Below are 14,862 nucleotides of genomic sequence, written 5' to 3'. Positions count from 1 at the left end.
TAAAATTTTAATATTATGTTTAAAGTTTCCTGCCCACCTGAGTTTCGTTAGTGTCAATTGATATTTTCTCATTTCACCTAATTCCTTATAAGACAACATAGCAGCAACCTCCTTCTCTTGAAAGTGTATTTTTGATATGTGCCTTGCCAGGTTTAGCTGACCATTCTGACAAAAAAAAGCAGTACTGTCTCTTTTCTAAGAAATAGCCATCCTTATTGCCTCTGGACTTTGATTGGGATACTGAAATAAAAATGATAATAGAAATAGATAGAATGGGTGATAAAACTATAAATAGGCTTAATATCTAAAATCGCACATTTATGATAAATGCATTGCATCATTACTAGTTTTTGAAAAATAGCCCTAATTTTTTAAGAAAGCTGCAGATTTCATTAGTGCAGCAATTGAAATTTGGTAGATAAATAAAACTAAATTCGGATTGATTTCGGAATGTTTTGAAACCATAATTAGTTACCATTAATTAATTAAAACAAAAGAAAAGCTCGTCTGGGTCTGCTTCTTCTAGAATCTGTCAGTTATTGAGTGTATCATCCTACTTCCTTTACTTCCGCTTATATTATTAGATTACCATATCTAAGAAGTCTTTGATTTCAATAAGAACAACTATGGTCAACATATATAACACTTTGTATCGTCACTTTTCTGCTATTCATTCGCTGGCACTGATGTCAACATCATAACTATCTTACAAAAAGGTCCAGGCCGGTGACATGCGTGGGTCGCATCCAAGCACGATACGAAAATTGTTAGACCGGCGTTTATGTCCTTGGAAATACATTTCACACGCATTTCCTCATCGTATCAGAGATGAACGTTAAGCCAGAAGTTCCGTGTTCGTTTCATGAGTTCATGTTAAAGTGGCAGGTGTTGTTTTGTGGTGTCCTGAAAAATTGTAAGATGCACCAATCGCCATGCAGGCATTGTCCCCAAGTGTCATTATTGTTTTGCAGTGACATGTCAAGACAAAGATATGTTGTAAATCGCTTTGAGACCTTGGTGAAAATCACTATATATCTAAATGCTACCTTTACTTTTAATAGGAATAATAATCAAACACACAGCTTTCATATCGATCTCTTTCAAATACAGAAAAACAGGTGTACACAAGGAATTAACCTTACCATAAGTATTTTCTGTTTCACCTTGGTTATCAATCACCTCAGAACTGGAGTCTACCATACTTTCATCTTCATCAGAATCAGAGTCATCTAAAATATGATAATTCAATTTTGAAAGTGAGCCTTGTGGTGAAAATTAGATTACATTTAAAATGAAGTAGAAGTTGAGTAAATTCAAATATTAATAACTTGAAATATATTATGATCTAACATAAATACTCTCGACCAAATTTAAAAAAAAAAAAACTTCACATTTAAGTTTCTCTTTATTTTGAATGCAGTACTTTTTAATCAATTGTATCAAATTCATAAAAGATCATAACAGCATAATCAATACTACCAATAATGATTAAAGTTTTTGTTACTATGCATCTTTTATACTTAAACCGCTGTATCATATTGTAAGTCCTTTTTAAAAAAAACTTGACTTGAACATATGTTGTGTAAAATAAAATCATGACTTGAAAGCATTAAAACATGATTGTGGTGATGATTCCTTACCAGGTGGGTAATAATCCTCATCTTGCACAAGATCACAGTGAAGTGCTGGAAAGTCAAGGTGCTCAGATAATATGGTCTCAGATGGTGGTACACCAACACTGACGGAAACCTTTAAAATATTAGGAATATAAAGATGTTTAAATTTAAACATTGAGCATGGGGATACTAATTTAATGTCCTAGTGAGCGAAGATGTAGTAAAGCAAATTTTAAAATCAGCATTTTTAAAAGGTTAGACATGGTGCATACTTGAAAGGAAAAAACTATTTTCAACAAAATACCACAAGATTTGCAAAATGCACAAATTTAGTGTCATGTAAACCCAGAAGTTCATTGTCTCAATTGCTGTTAATCAAAATATCCAAATAAGCCATGACTTAGATTGTATTTGATCAGTAGATGTTACATTCCAATATTTATTAGGATTTTTAAAAAGCTGTTACACTATAAAATCAGTTGAAGAAGCATACCCAACATAATATAAAGTAAGTGATTGACGTTATTTTACTTATTTTTTAATAAAAACAAAATGAGGCATTGTATTTTGTTGGAATAAACTTACCTTTGAACATTCTACTATGGATGGGAAAGTGTCCAGCCATTCTTCTACTTTGGCATTCACTGCACCTTTATCTAAGGGGGAATGAATAAAATAATATTGTATCAATGTTATAAATGAATTTTATTGAAAAACTGTTTTACGTAGTAAATGATTAACATCAAAATCCAAGTGTTGTTCCATCACAGGGTTGGCTTACATCATACATAAAAGTCAACTATATTTAATTTCTATGGCCCAAGTGGAAGAATTAAATGATCAATATTGTATAAAATCTTATGATCAATACCTGCTGCTTAGCTTTAAATGTAACAGCTTAAACTTTCACTCAATTGGAAGACCGTCCAACTAGGGAGTGGTAGGTCAGTGGATCGAATCCTCGGACCGCACCAAAACTCAAGATGTAAATATTTATACTGTTTCAACTGCCCGCTCATGCTCTATGCATTACAGGAACAGTGAAATGACTAGTTAGTTGGCTAAGTATCAGTAAAATTATAATGTAATTGGGTGGGGATGGCGAGTGGTGTTACACCGCATTTCTTAATGTGACAACACAAAACTAATTTGTCAAACAGTCTCTTATATGAACTACAGTAGTTGGTAGGTACCTAAACTAAGTATCATAAACTTTCACATTTGACCCAAGTCACAATCTCTATGGAATGACCATACACAACACTGTATGGCACTTCAGTTGATTATTTTTGCAAACATTTAACTGTGTTTTACGTGAACACTATTGATTCCTTTACGAAAGCTGCAAATGAAGAAGTCTGATAACTGATAACTCTATGACTACTCTTTTATTCTTACATTGAGTTTGAGATTCCGCTTGATGTAATTTTTGTTTGTCAAGGGATGCTTGCTCCGCTTGTAGATTTTGCTTGTCAAGGGATGCTTGCAGCATCCTTCTGCCATATGTTGCCATATCTGAAATAATGATTAAGAATAGAATTAACGTAACGTACCAGTTAAGGAGTTATGGTGAAGTAAAAATTTGTAAATTTAAACCTGTAGCTCTTTAGTTTATATGTTGAGATGGATTTTCTATTAGCCACAATTGTAGATTATTTATATGCCAAATTTCATAAAACTGAGAATGGTGCAGAATGCTTTCCTAATTGCGCAAGTAAACCACCCCAATTTTACAAATAGCTTTTTCATCATTGAGGGACCTCAGTTAGCCTATCGGCAGCTGCAGAATGGCTGTAAATGGCGGATCACAAAACCTGCTTCTCTCCCTCTTTTTCATTTTCATATCTAGATACCACACTGGGTATAGTATGATAAAAGGAAGTGTCTAGGGAGACCAAAATCTTCTGTCTCTTTATGTTGAGGGGAGATTTTGTTCTTTTGTTTTTCTTTCTTCTATTTAATTATTATTTGTTTGGTGCTGTTCTTGATTGATTGATTTATTTGTTATTTCTTAAGGCTTTGTGATATTATTATCATGCCCCCCCCCCCCCCTCTTTTTTTAAAAGTCAGAAGAGAGACTGTAGGTTATTGGCCGTCCAGCACAAAAATTAATTTTCTTTTCTTTTTTTTTCTAATATTTTAAAATTTTTGTTAGGAAGACCATGATTTTGGTCTTCCAAAGTTAAGTCGTATTTTTTCATATATATATAACTAGAACTGTTTCTTATGTTGTGGAGTGAAGTTGTTTTGTTTTTGTTCTTTATCTACTGTTTAATTTTTTAAACTCTGTATAATAATAACATGCCAATCTCTCTCCACCCACCAAAAAAAATAAATAAATAAATAAAACAGAGAGGAAAGACAGAAGAGAGATTGAAAGTGAAAGTTATAACCGTCCAACACAAAAGTTATGTATTTTCTTTTCTTCTTTAATGTTTCCATTTTTAAAAATTTTGTTCTTCAGTATTCTCTTGGTTTCAAAAATTCGTTTACTTCTCTGTTCTGGGGGGGGGGGGGGGGGGCTGGGGTAATATTATTAAAAAGCCCTTTTTTAAACAAAACAACCAAGCAAGTACAGTAACTAAACCAAAAAAAAAAAAAACAAGTTATAAATAAATGGAATTTTAAAAAACTTGCCTCTTCAACATATAGAAACAGTTCCATACAAAAATATACGGTTTTACTCTGGGAAGCTAAAATCTTGGAATCCCTAGCCTCTACCACTACCATAATAATAATAAAAATAAAAACAGTTCATTATGAACTTCATAGAGTTTGAGTTTGAAAATGTTATCAAACTGCCTAGAGTTGAAGTAGAACTACAACTAGACATCTACAAACGTCATTGTCATAGAGTAATGAAATAGAGTAGTCATAGCGACATTTTTAATTCTTGAACAAAGTTGGGCTCTATTTATATTAAGTTGCCTTCTGATTTCCTATATAATATATAAAGCTGAGATAGTAGAGTCAAAGTCTCTGTACTGCCTGCTGCCGTTGCTGTGATTTTCAAACATGAACACAAATCACACAGACAATATTATATTTGGAAATATTCTGTAATGGATTTCATTTCATTACAGTTACAGCACTAAGCTAAAAGAGTAAAAAACTTACTTTATGGCTTAAACTTTAGTGAACACATTCAGACTTATTAGGCTTAGGCTTAGGGCTCAAAATTAAAAAGTAAGGGCACGAGGACATGACATGACGTCTAAACAGTCGCCCAAAGTTGCATTCAATGATCAGGCCCAGGCAATACAAGAAGCAATTTTAAAAAAGCAACAACACGCATCTAGATAGATAGGACAACAAATTGAAACAAACATACTCACCTAATTCAGTAAGTTTTACTTCATCAAATTGAATGTTGAATGCACAAACCACAGTCCGACTAAGTTGTATCTTCGGTCCGCCCATAAAATAAACAAAACGAACGGAAGCGGAAGTAGGTCAAATTCCAGTAGAAAACTATCTCCAGTGTCAAGAGATTGCCATAGCTCTGCCTGATTCAAACCCAAATTTATTCAGATTTTCTTTGCACCCAAGGGGCGCTACTCAACTTGTAGTCAAACGTTTTTAACAACTTAACTTATTTTTATCTGTCAACCAAAGGCAAATCGTTTTCAGACGAAAAAAACCTACATGGTTTTTGACAACTTAGCAATGTTGTCAGAAACCACCCATGGTTGTCAGATCACGTCAAAAAATCATATGGATGTTGTTAAAAACCATGCAATATAAGAGTATATATATAATATATATATATATATATATATATATATATATATATATATATATATATATATATATATATATATATATATCTTCTACTTCCTTCGCTACTTAAGCTGTAAATTTTATAATTAAGAATTAAGAATGTGAATTTTACTTTTTGTATCCTTTGAAATAATTTTCAAATTAAAGAATAATTTCCCCTTTCTTAAGTTATTTACAATGTTGAAGGTATATGAATTGCTTGTTCACTGCCTGAGATTGATTTACATAAGGAAAGATGAAATTCTACCTTGAATGAAATTGGAATATTTCAATATGAGGATTGTTTCCAAAGATTCAAAATACTCAACATATTCATTTGGTTCTAGCGATATTATGAATTGTGTATTTTTGAATGATTTTCAAAATATTAATTTGCTTAAACCGGCAGGCATTTTAAGCAACTTTTAAACAATATTCAACTTCAATTTCACCGTTATTGGGTAAACACTATCTTAGTGGATTTTATTGTCAATGTTAATACATAATATTTATTGTCTGATTTGGAAACAAGACAAGTCAAAAGTGTACAAAAGGATCAAATATAATCGGATACTTCTAAAACTTGAAATGTATTTAACTTCATTTGCACTGTAAATTTCTGTAAAAGTTAAATTGATATTTTGCATTTTCTATTTGATTTTGGTTACTATTATTGTATATTTAAAATTTTTAAATGATTACCCACGTTTTTTTCTTTTCAGATTTCATTTTTTGACAATTTCTTTTAATGATTTCTTCTATGACCAATTTTTATTATGAAGAAATGAATACATGACATCAAGTATTTGTTATAATTACAATGAAAACTGGTTAAAACCAAAAATGGTGCAACAACAAGCAAAAAAAATAAAAAAATTTAGAAATCAATATTCCAAAGACATTTCAAAATTTTAATCACTGTTAATAAACTCTCATAAGGGTTTATGTCCGAACTATTACTAAACTAAAAACATTCTTCCACTGATCTGCAAGCTCTCAACCTTGCTAGAGGTCCATAATTCGTATTGACAAAGAGGTTGTGACACCATGCCAGTGCAAAACGTAAAATTCTCACCCTACGTTTTATGAGGACTACAATAATAATCTATGGGAATATTCATAAAAGAGTGATATATTTTGGTTATGTTCTAATCCTAAGTTGCTATGCTAAAATCAAACTATGTCTGATCTGAAATGATAATATATAGCTTATGAAGTTGGTTTAACCAGTTTTTATTGTATGTCTGTTTGTATTGTTTGCCTGTGCCAGAAGCTGGACCCCTTAAATATGGCGCGATATAAATGACTTTAATTCTAATCTCCTTTAGTCAAACAAGGCATTCATCAATTGTGATAGCATGGAGATATTAAATTTGAACAAGTTGGCAACACTTATCTTCTCAGTTTTAATTTCATAGCTCATCCTATACTGACACGTTATGCATGGAACTGGCTATTATAAACTAAACATAATTAATATCTTTTCCAAGTCTTTTTGAAATGAAAAAAAAAATTGGTCATTTCTGTAAAGAAAATTACACTTGGTTGTATGGTTCATGTTTCAAACGAATTAATTAAAAACCAATCAAAATAAGATGCCCATAATTATGATGGTAAATCGGATCCTGGCACAGGATCATATTGAATCAATAAAGTTCCGTATTAGATGCAATACTCATATACATTTTTACATTTATTTAAACAGCTGTGTACCCGGCTTGTCTTTATTAATTTAAGAGTTTATATATGTCCTTTTTGATTAATCAGAAACTTGCTGTAGATTCCTATGATAGTATATAATTATGCGTTGATTAAAAGAAGTTAAACTAACCTGGTTTATAAAAATGTTGCAAGAAAACTTATGATATCAGTCAGTATCACCAAAATTATAAATAAAATTTCAAAATGATACCGCCAATTTGCTCACAAAACCAGCTTATGTTTGTCTGTGGCCAGCATATTTGTAAGTTTAATTTATTTCATCCATATCATGAATTTCTAACCACACTTGATTTTGGTAATTCTGAAAGTAACTAACTATTTTTGGTTACATGTGAGGAAAAAGAAAAACTTTTTTTTTCCATGTAAATTTGTATCTCATGAATTCCTTTCTACAGAGCAATCAGGGGCCTTAAATTAAAAATTTATGGTGTATGGAAATTATATATGAAATGCATTCCCTCGTGAATTATTATTTTATTACGAATTGAATAAATTGTGTTGAAAATTGAAAAAGTTTCTCTTGTCACGTTTTTATAGTAATATGCACAAAGCATTTTTCTGTCTTAATGTGGTGCGCATCGTGAAGTCTGGATGAAGGAGAATTATAATTGACTTAAACGAAAATTCTGTCAATTCCCTAACAGGAGGCCATCAGGCCCACAGAAAAACCCTTCTCTTTTCTCTGTGATCAGGCTTTCCCGTTTGCGTCATTGAGGGGTCCTCTTCTTAATATAAAAAGAATACCTGTTGCTGTTGATGTTCGGTGGCATAAGGTGCTTTCCTGAGACTGAGAGTGAAATTGTTAGTAAATTTGTAAAGTTCTCAACATTGTTCATTTTTATTACCGCCAGCAAGGTTTAAAAAAAAAAAAAATGAATGTATTAATGTGTAAGAACAAATATCAATATTAAAGGCTCCATACACGCACGGTTTTGATAGGCGTTCGAACCACGATCAGGCAAACCGGGGTGAAAACGCAATGTGTGTGGTCAAATACCTGGCCGATAAACAGGGGGACGGTCGATCGCTCGAAAAGCCCGCCTTGCTTAATATTTTTCGAGGCGATCGGCGATCGGGGGCGTGGCAGTATTTAAAAATTGGACAATTTTTTTCGGATTTTCGCTGTTTTGATGTCAGATTCGTGATCAGCGTCGAATTTACAATAGGCTTGATACCAAGAACTATGTTTTTACTCCAAAAATTGATGAAATTAGAAATAAATTTTAATTAATATTGAGGCTATGTGGCCGACAGAATAATGCCCCTCCCTGTTTTGTGATGGATCAAGTGGTATGACTCTCGCTTTCGGATCGGAAGGTTCAGGCTTCGAGACTCGCTCTGAGTGGCGCAGAGTTGAGTCCTTGGAAAAGGCTCTTTACTCGCATTCTCTCACCGTACTCAGGTGTAAAATGAGAACATGGCCGTTCGTTGTCTTTGTTGGGAAAAAATGTCACATCGCCTGACAGGCGTCATGTCTCGTCTTTCAAGTCTAATATTGCTGTTGCCTTGGGACCCATTGTAAAGCGCTTTGAGCACGTGTATATTGCGCCAAATAAATGCTGTGTTATTGTTATTATTTTTTAAAAAATAATATTTTTATAAATGTTGCGCCAGGAAGAGGTAGATGGCAAAAGTTTCGTTCTTGATCATCGTAAAATTTATAAAGGATTTCATACAAAATAAAAGTTTTCATAATTTTCAATGTAATGATATAATAATATGCCAGTTTTTTTGTTGTTTTTTTTTGTTTTTTTTTTTTCTCACCCGTTGACGCGACATGACGGTCGACCTTGACACAGACATTTGGGATTGTCAGATGCCAGAAAGCTTTGACTATAACAGGCGTCTTGTCTTGCTCTACATGCTATGTGTTGCTGTTGACCTGGGACCCTTTGTAAAACGCTTTGAGCTCATTAAGTGGATATTGCGCTATATAAAAGCTTAAGTTTGTTAGCATGTTATGCGTTTCTGTTGTCAAGCGCTTTGAGCACACTTAATGGATAATGCGTTATACGAGTACATATAAAAGCTTACAGTTTGATTTTTTTAAAAGGACACTTTATAAAAACACACGAAGAAGCAGAGGAGTGTGAAACCCACAAGTTTAAGAAAAAAGAAAAGAAAGAAAATAAAAGATATATTTCACGAATTCAACTTTATTGAACACAAACTGTGGAAATCGATTGATTTGATAACATGAATGTAAAAGTATTTTTAATGTTTAATATTTTATTATTATTCATTATTAGATCTCAGTACCACGTCAATTAATTTCCCGATAGCAAAAGATAAGTTGTCATCTCTTGTTTCACTTACAGGCTTCAACATTCTGCGATGGCTTACTGTGGAAATTAAATATAGAACGGGGTTAGATATTTAGATATTATATTACGACGAGCACGACCACCACAATCATCCTGGTCGTCGTCATCATCATCAACATCATCATCATCGTAATCATCATCAATCCTCCTCCTCCTTCCCCTCCTCCTCCTCCTCCTCCTCCTCTACTTTATCATCATCATCTCGAATTTTCCCACAATACCACAATTCTTAATTCTTGTCTTCTATCTATTATCTATCTATCTATCTATCTATCTATCTATCTATCTATCTATCTATCTATCTATCTATCTATCTATCTATCTATCTATCTAAAATATATATATTATATAATATATATATATATATATATATATATATATATATATATATATATATATATATATATATATATATGTACGGGGAATCAACTTAACAAAGTCGTTTACAACAAGGGTAACTGTAGTAATAGACAAACGTTCAAAAGCATTTATCTTGTTGAAACAATTGAACTTATTATTATAATGGGCCAGGGTTCGGATAAATGTGAAATCGTACTGAACTTTCCCCGCATAGTTTAGTTGGAAGCCTGTAAAAAAAATACCACTGATCAATAGAAAGGATGACTCCACTCCTAACAAAGAAAGTATTGGACTGGAACCCTCCGGGCAGAAGATCAAGGGGAAGGCCACGAGGAACATGGAGCGAGATTTTAAAAAAAAGTTAGCTCAAGATAGATGAAAACTGTTAGTCTGTGGCCTATACCCTGACCCAAGGTGAAAAAGGCAATGGTGATGATGATGAACAGATTAAATAAATTCTTGGTCACTCGTCATATAGGCTAAACTGCTGTGCGATCAACAAGACTTTGGAAAAGCTGGTCATACCCCTGTGTCCTTGTGTGTATGTGGGTGTGTATTTGTGTGTGTGTTTGTGTGTGTGTGTTTGTGTGTGTGTGATTGTAATAGGTAATATGTATATAATTTATATTCATGTGTTATGAGCAATGAGCGCACATGTACTTTTGCGTTAAGGATATCCCTTTTATGTATTTGTGCGTGCGCACGTGTGAACAAACAATGTAAGTGTGTGTGTGTGTGTGTGTGTGTGTTTGTGTGTGCATGTGTGTGTGTGCTGAGTATAAGTGTCGAAATGAGTGTGGACGTGTATTAATGTTGACTCTGAATATAATACTATCTCGTGATAAAGATAATTTTCTAGCATGTGTCCTCAACAGATGTTGTCAACATTGATAAGGACTTATTTTACTCGGAAGAACACCTATTTAAATTTATGGCAAGAAAACTCGTTCTTCAGATATTATAGACTGATTAAAACGACCATCACATTGTCAAAACTCTAAAACCTGGGACTTCAATGAAGAGAGTTTTGGCATGGTGAAGGTCAATTTAATCGATGGATATTTGAAGGACGAGTTTTCTGGCTAAAATATTAAATACAAGTTTTTAGTCACATTCCGGCAATGCTGAAGACAAACAAAACATCCCCTCTCCCACGTTGACTTTGGCCAGAAATTTGTACTTTATTTATCTTCAAATTAAGATGAACACTTAACTTGTAAAAAAAAGTCACATGTATAAGACGTCTAAGACCTTTTAACAAGTTGGATATAATACTGAGAGAGGGAGGGAGGGAGAGAGAGAGAGAGAGAGAGAGAGAGAGAGAGAGAGAGAGAGAGAGAGAGAGAGTTTTAAAATATGAACTTTGGACGTCAAAGTAGTGAATATTATTAGACTAGTACGCGTTTCAAGTAATTTATTTTGCTGCGTGTATCCTATCTGGATAATACCTATTTACTTATTGAGAAGAGCATCATTACCTGGCATTTCATATCGGTCATTTGGTACTCAGGGGTCATCCAAGATTGCCACCAGATATTGAAGCTACATGTACGGGTCTGTAGACGGAGATGTTAATAGATGTATTAAATTAATGAGGATGATGGTGGTGGTGGTTGTTGTATAGTAGCGTTGTGATGACGTTGATAAAATTAATCCTCTACTTACCAACAACGGGATAATCGTCACATTTGTTACTATAAATTTATAAAACTAACAACATTTGTTCAGATCTTTTTTTTTTATTTTTTTAACATCAACAAACTATTTGAAGATAAATGTTTAACATGACTATTAGAAACTTGCTCTTTATTGTACAGGTTATATTTTATGAACAATTTTACACATCGTTTTATTTTGCTCTTGAAATTGAGCACAAAGAAATAAAAAAGTTTTTCATTGGATATATATCAATTTTGAGAAAGTGAAAAAGATTGGTAGGGATAGAGTTAATGGAGAATTGCACATCGCCAATTCCCTCACAAATTACACATCGCCAATTCCCTCACAACCAGAGGGTGTTCTGTGAGCTTTATTTTGTTTGAAATCTCAGGTGTAAACATTAATGAACAAAATTGAATATAACAGCTCCGAAAAAGAGCAAAAATGCCAAAACAAAACAAAACAAACAAAACAACAAAACAAAACGGAACGTTTCAGGCTCAAAACTCTTCTTCGGCCAATAAAAAAAATATTAGCACACCGCTTAAAATCCAGACAGACAACAGAAAATTATTTGGCACGTTTTGGTGCCCAGTACGTTCTCGGAATTATAATTTGAGATCATACAAGCCGACAATACTTTTTGCTGGATTTTAAGTGATTGGCTGAAGACAGGGTTGAGCCACAAACGGTCCGTGTATAGTATTGTGTTCTTTTTTGAAGTTTTATTCATTACTTTTTACAGTCCACAGCTTCTGGCGGCGTTGTATTCACAAATTCTCGGGAGTAAAACTTTTTGACAAGTTGGAAGTCATTTTATTAAATCAATGTATGGAGTAAACGCTTCGTGCGAATGATGATGATGATGATGATGATGATGATGATGATGATGATGATGATGATGATGATGATGATCTGATGATAGTATTGATAATGATGATGATGATGATGATGATGATGATGATGATGATGATCTGATGATAGTATAATATGATGATGATGATGATGATGATGATGATGATGATGATGATGATGATGATGATGATGATGAGATGATGATGAATGAGGAGGAGGAGGAGGACGATGGTATTGATGATATTGATGATGACAATGATGATGATGATGGTGGTGGTGGCGTGGTGGTGATGGTGGTGGTGGTGGTGGCGATGATGTTGATTATGGTAGTGATGTTGATGTTGATGAGGATTTGGTGATGACACGAGTGATTGTAATGATGATCATGATGATGATGATGATGATGATGGTAATGATGATGATGATGATGATGATGACTATTATTATTATTATTATTATTATTATTATTATTATTATTATTATTATTATTAGTTAGTAGTAGTAGTAGTAGTAGTAGTAGTAGTAGTAGTAGTGGTAGTAGTAGTAGTAGTAGTAGTAGTAGTAGTAGTAGTAGTAGTAGTAGTAGTAGTAGTAGTAGTAGTAGTATCAGTAGTTGTAGTTGTAGTAATAGTAGTAGTGGTAGTAGTAGTAGTAGTAGTAGTAGTAGTAGTAGTAGTAGTAGTAGTAGTAGTAGTAGTAGTAGTGGTAGTGGTAGTGGTTGAAGAAGAAGAAGTGATGTGGTGGTTGTAATAGCAATAGTATTAGTAATGGTAGTTGTGGTCAATTATTTTTTTGTTTTTTCTGTATTTCTGGACCAATCCTTCATAACCTTTTTTTCTGATGTAATGTCAACTTCATTGTTAGGAGATATAATAATATGAGCACTCGAGCAAGAAAGTAGCGGAACATAAAACATCTTTAGGCCTGTGAAATCTAGCACATACAAATTAAAAACATTAACCAATAAAATATTGGATCCTTTACTGTCGATTATTCTTCAAAAGTGCCACCCCAATCCTAACTGACACATTTGAAAGTTGGTTCCTACTTCTCTGATAAGTCATGACCCTCCTAATCTCTTATTGTGTTACCGTTCTTATCTCCCCCTCTTTCTCATTCCGGCTACTTGACGCCGTCTATTACATATTCCAACTAGATAATCCTATTTTTCAACAATACAAACGATTATAATAATACTGCCTTTAACCAGTTAACTGCCGCACTCTGGAAACCATGTATTTAACAATTTGGCCAGAAAACTCGTCCTTCAAATATCGATCGATTTAATTGACCCCCTGAAGTTGTAGTAGTAGTAGAAGTAGTAGTAGTAGTAGTAGTAGTAGTAGTAGTAGTAGTAGTAGTAGTAGTAGTAGTAGTAGTAGTAGTAGTCGGATTGGGAAGGAATAGCCCAGAAATACAGATTAACAATTAATAATTAACCACAACTACCATTACTAATACTACTGCTTCTACAACCACCACACTCCCTACTTCTTCTTCTTCTTTTTCTTCTTCTTCTTCTTCTTCTTCTTCTTCTACTACTACTACTACTACTACTACTACTACTACTACTACTACTACTACTACTACTACTACTACTACTACCACCGCCACTACTACTGCTACTAATACTACTACTACCGCGACTACCAAAAATTGAAAATTTATATAGCGTAATATTCAGCAAACGTGCTCAATCGCTTTACAAAGAGTCCATAGCCAAGAGCAACACTTAACATTCAGAACGAGACATGACGCCTTTTAGTCGATATTATTTCTTCGACTGAGACAAAACTGTTAACGACTAGATACTCATTTTACACATGAGTACGGTGAGAGAATGTGAGTAAAGAGCCTTTTCCATGAATTCAACTATGCGCCACTCAAACGTGGACTCGAACCCTGTACCTTGCAATCCGAAAGTGAGTATCATACCACACAATCAGATAACCTCACGCAACACTTCTAAGTAATAATGAACCGACTATAATAATGATAATAATAATAATAATAATAATAATAATAATAATAATAATAATAATAATAATGATGATGATGATGATGATGATGATGATGATGATGATGATGATGATGATGATGATGATGATGATGATGATGATGATGATGATGATAATAATAAGAAGAAGAAGAAGAAGAAGAAGAAGAAGAAGAAGAAGAAGAAGAAGAAGAAGAAGAATAAAACAAGTATCCTTACATCAGCACCATCGGCAACGTTGCAGTTCTCAAGAAGAGTATTGTCACTCTTGGTGCAGTCTGTCGCTGCCAAGTGGACACCATAAAAGTGGTAGTTCATTCCAGACACAACCTGTGTGATAATTAAGCATGGAGAGCAGTCTTTTAAAACTCGTTCCAATCAATATCAATTCGTGTTCAGGCTTCATTCCGGCAACTCACCAACGAACAAATGATAAATAGAAGTTAAAAGGAACTGAATAGAATAGACGAATGAATGAACGAATGAATGAATAAGTAAATAAATAAATAAATGAAACGGGTATTTACACGTCTATCAACTAAGGGAATGCAAATAGGGAACTAAAGGGTGA

General features: G+C 33.4%; 2 protein-coding genes across 4 annotated transcripts in view; both read right to left on the bottom strand.

Annotated features, from left to right (window-relative positions):
• Window positions 1-85: 85 nt before the first annotated feature.
• On the bottom strand, window positions 86-7,933 carry LOC144979594 (uncharacterized). Its single transcript, XM_078926398.1, has 7 exons — window positions 7,842-7,933; window positions 5,451-5,467; window positions 3,015-3,131; window positions 2,202-2,272; window positions 1,641-1,818; window positions 1,143-1,229; window positions 86-240 (listed from the first exon to the last, which is right to left on the bottom strand). The coding sequence occupies exons 1-7, from the start codon at window positions 7,931-7,933 to the stop codon at window positions 86-88; spliced, it is 717 nt and encodes a 238-aa protein (XP_078782524.1).
• Window positions 7,934-9,233: 1,300 nt separating this feature from the next.
• LOC144955931 (L-cystatin-like) overlaps window positions 9,234-14,862 on the bottom strand; it is a 40,381-nt gene continuing 34,752 nt past the window's right edge. For all 3 annotated transcript variants that reach the window (XM_078886194.1, XM_078886201.1, XM_078886209.1), the window contains exons 6-8: window positions 14,511-14,621; window positions 11,260-11,337; window positions 9,234-9,439 (exon numbers count right to left, since the gene is read on the bottom strand). In XM_078886194.1, coding sequence (XP_078742320.1) covers window positions 9,437-9,439; window positions 11,260-11,337; window positions 14,511-14,621 — 192 coding nt within the window. In that variant the 3' untranslated portion in view covers window positions 9,234-9,436. The remainder of the gene's footprint in view (window positions 9,440-11,259; window positions 11,338-14,510; window positions 14,622-14,862) is intronic.

The sequence above is a fragment of the Berghia stephanieae genome, chromosome 1, assembly GCF_034508935.2.
Source record: "Berghia stephanieae isolate SIO BIC M18660-M18661 chromosome 1, UCSD_Bste_1.3, whole genome shotgun sequence".
In the NCBI taxonomy this organism is placed as follows: Eukaryota; Metazoa; Mollusca; class Gastropoda; order Nudibranchia; family Aeolidiidae; genus Berghia; species Berghia stephanieae.
Note: the sequence above shows the minus strand (reverse complement) of the source record. Positions and strands in the feature narration are given on the sequence as shown.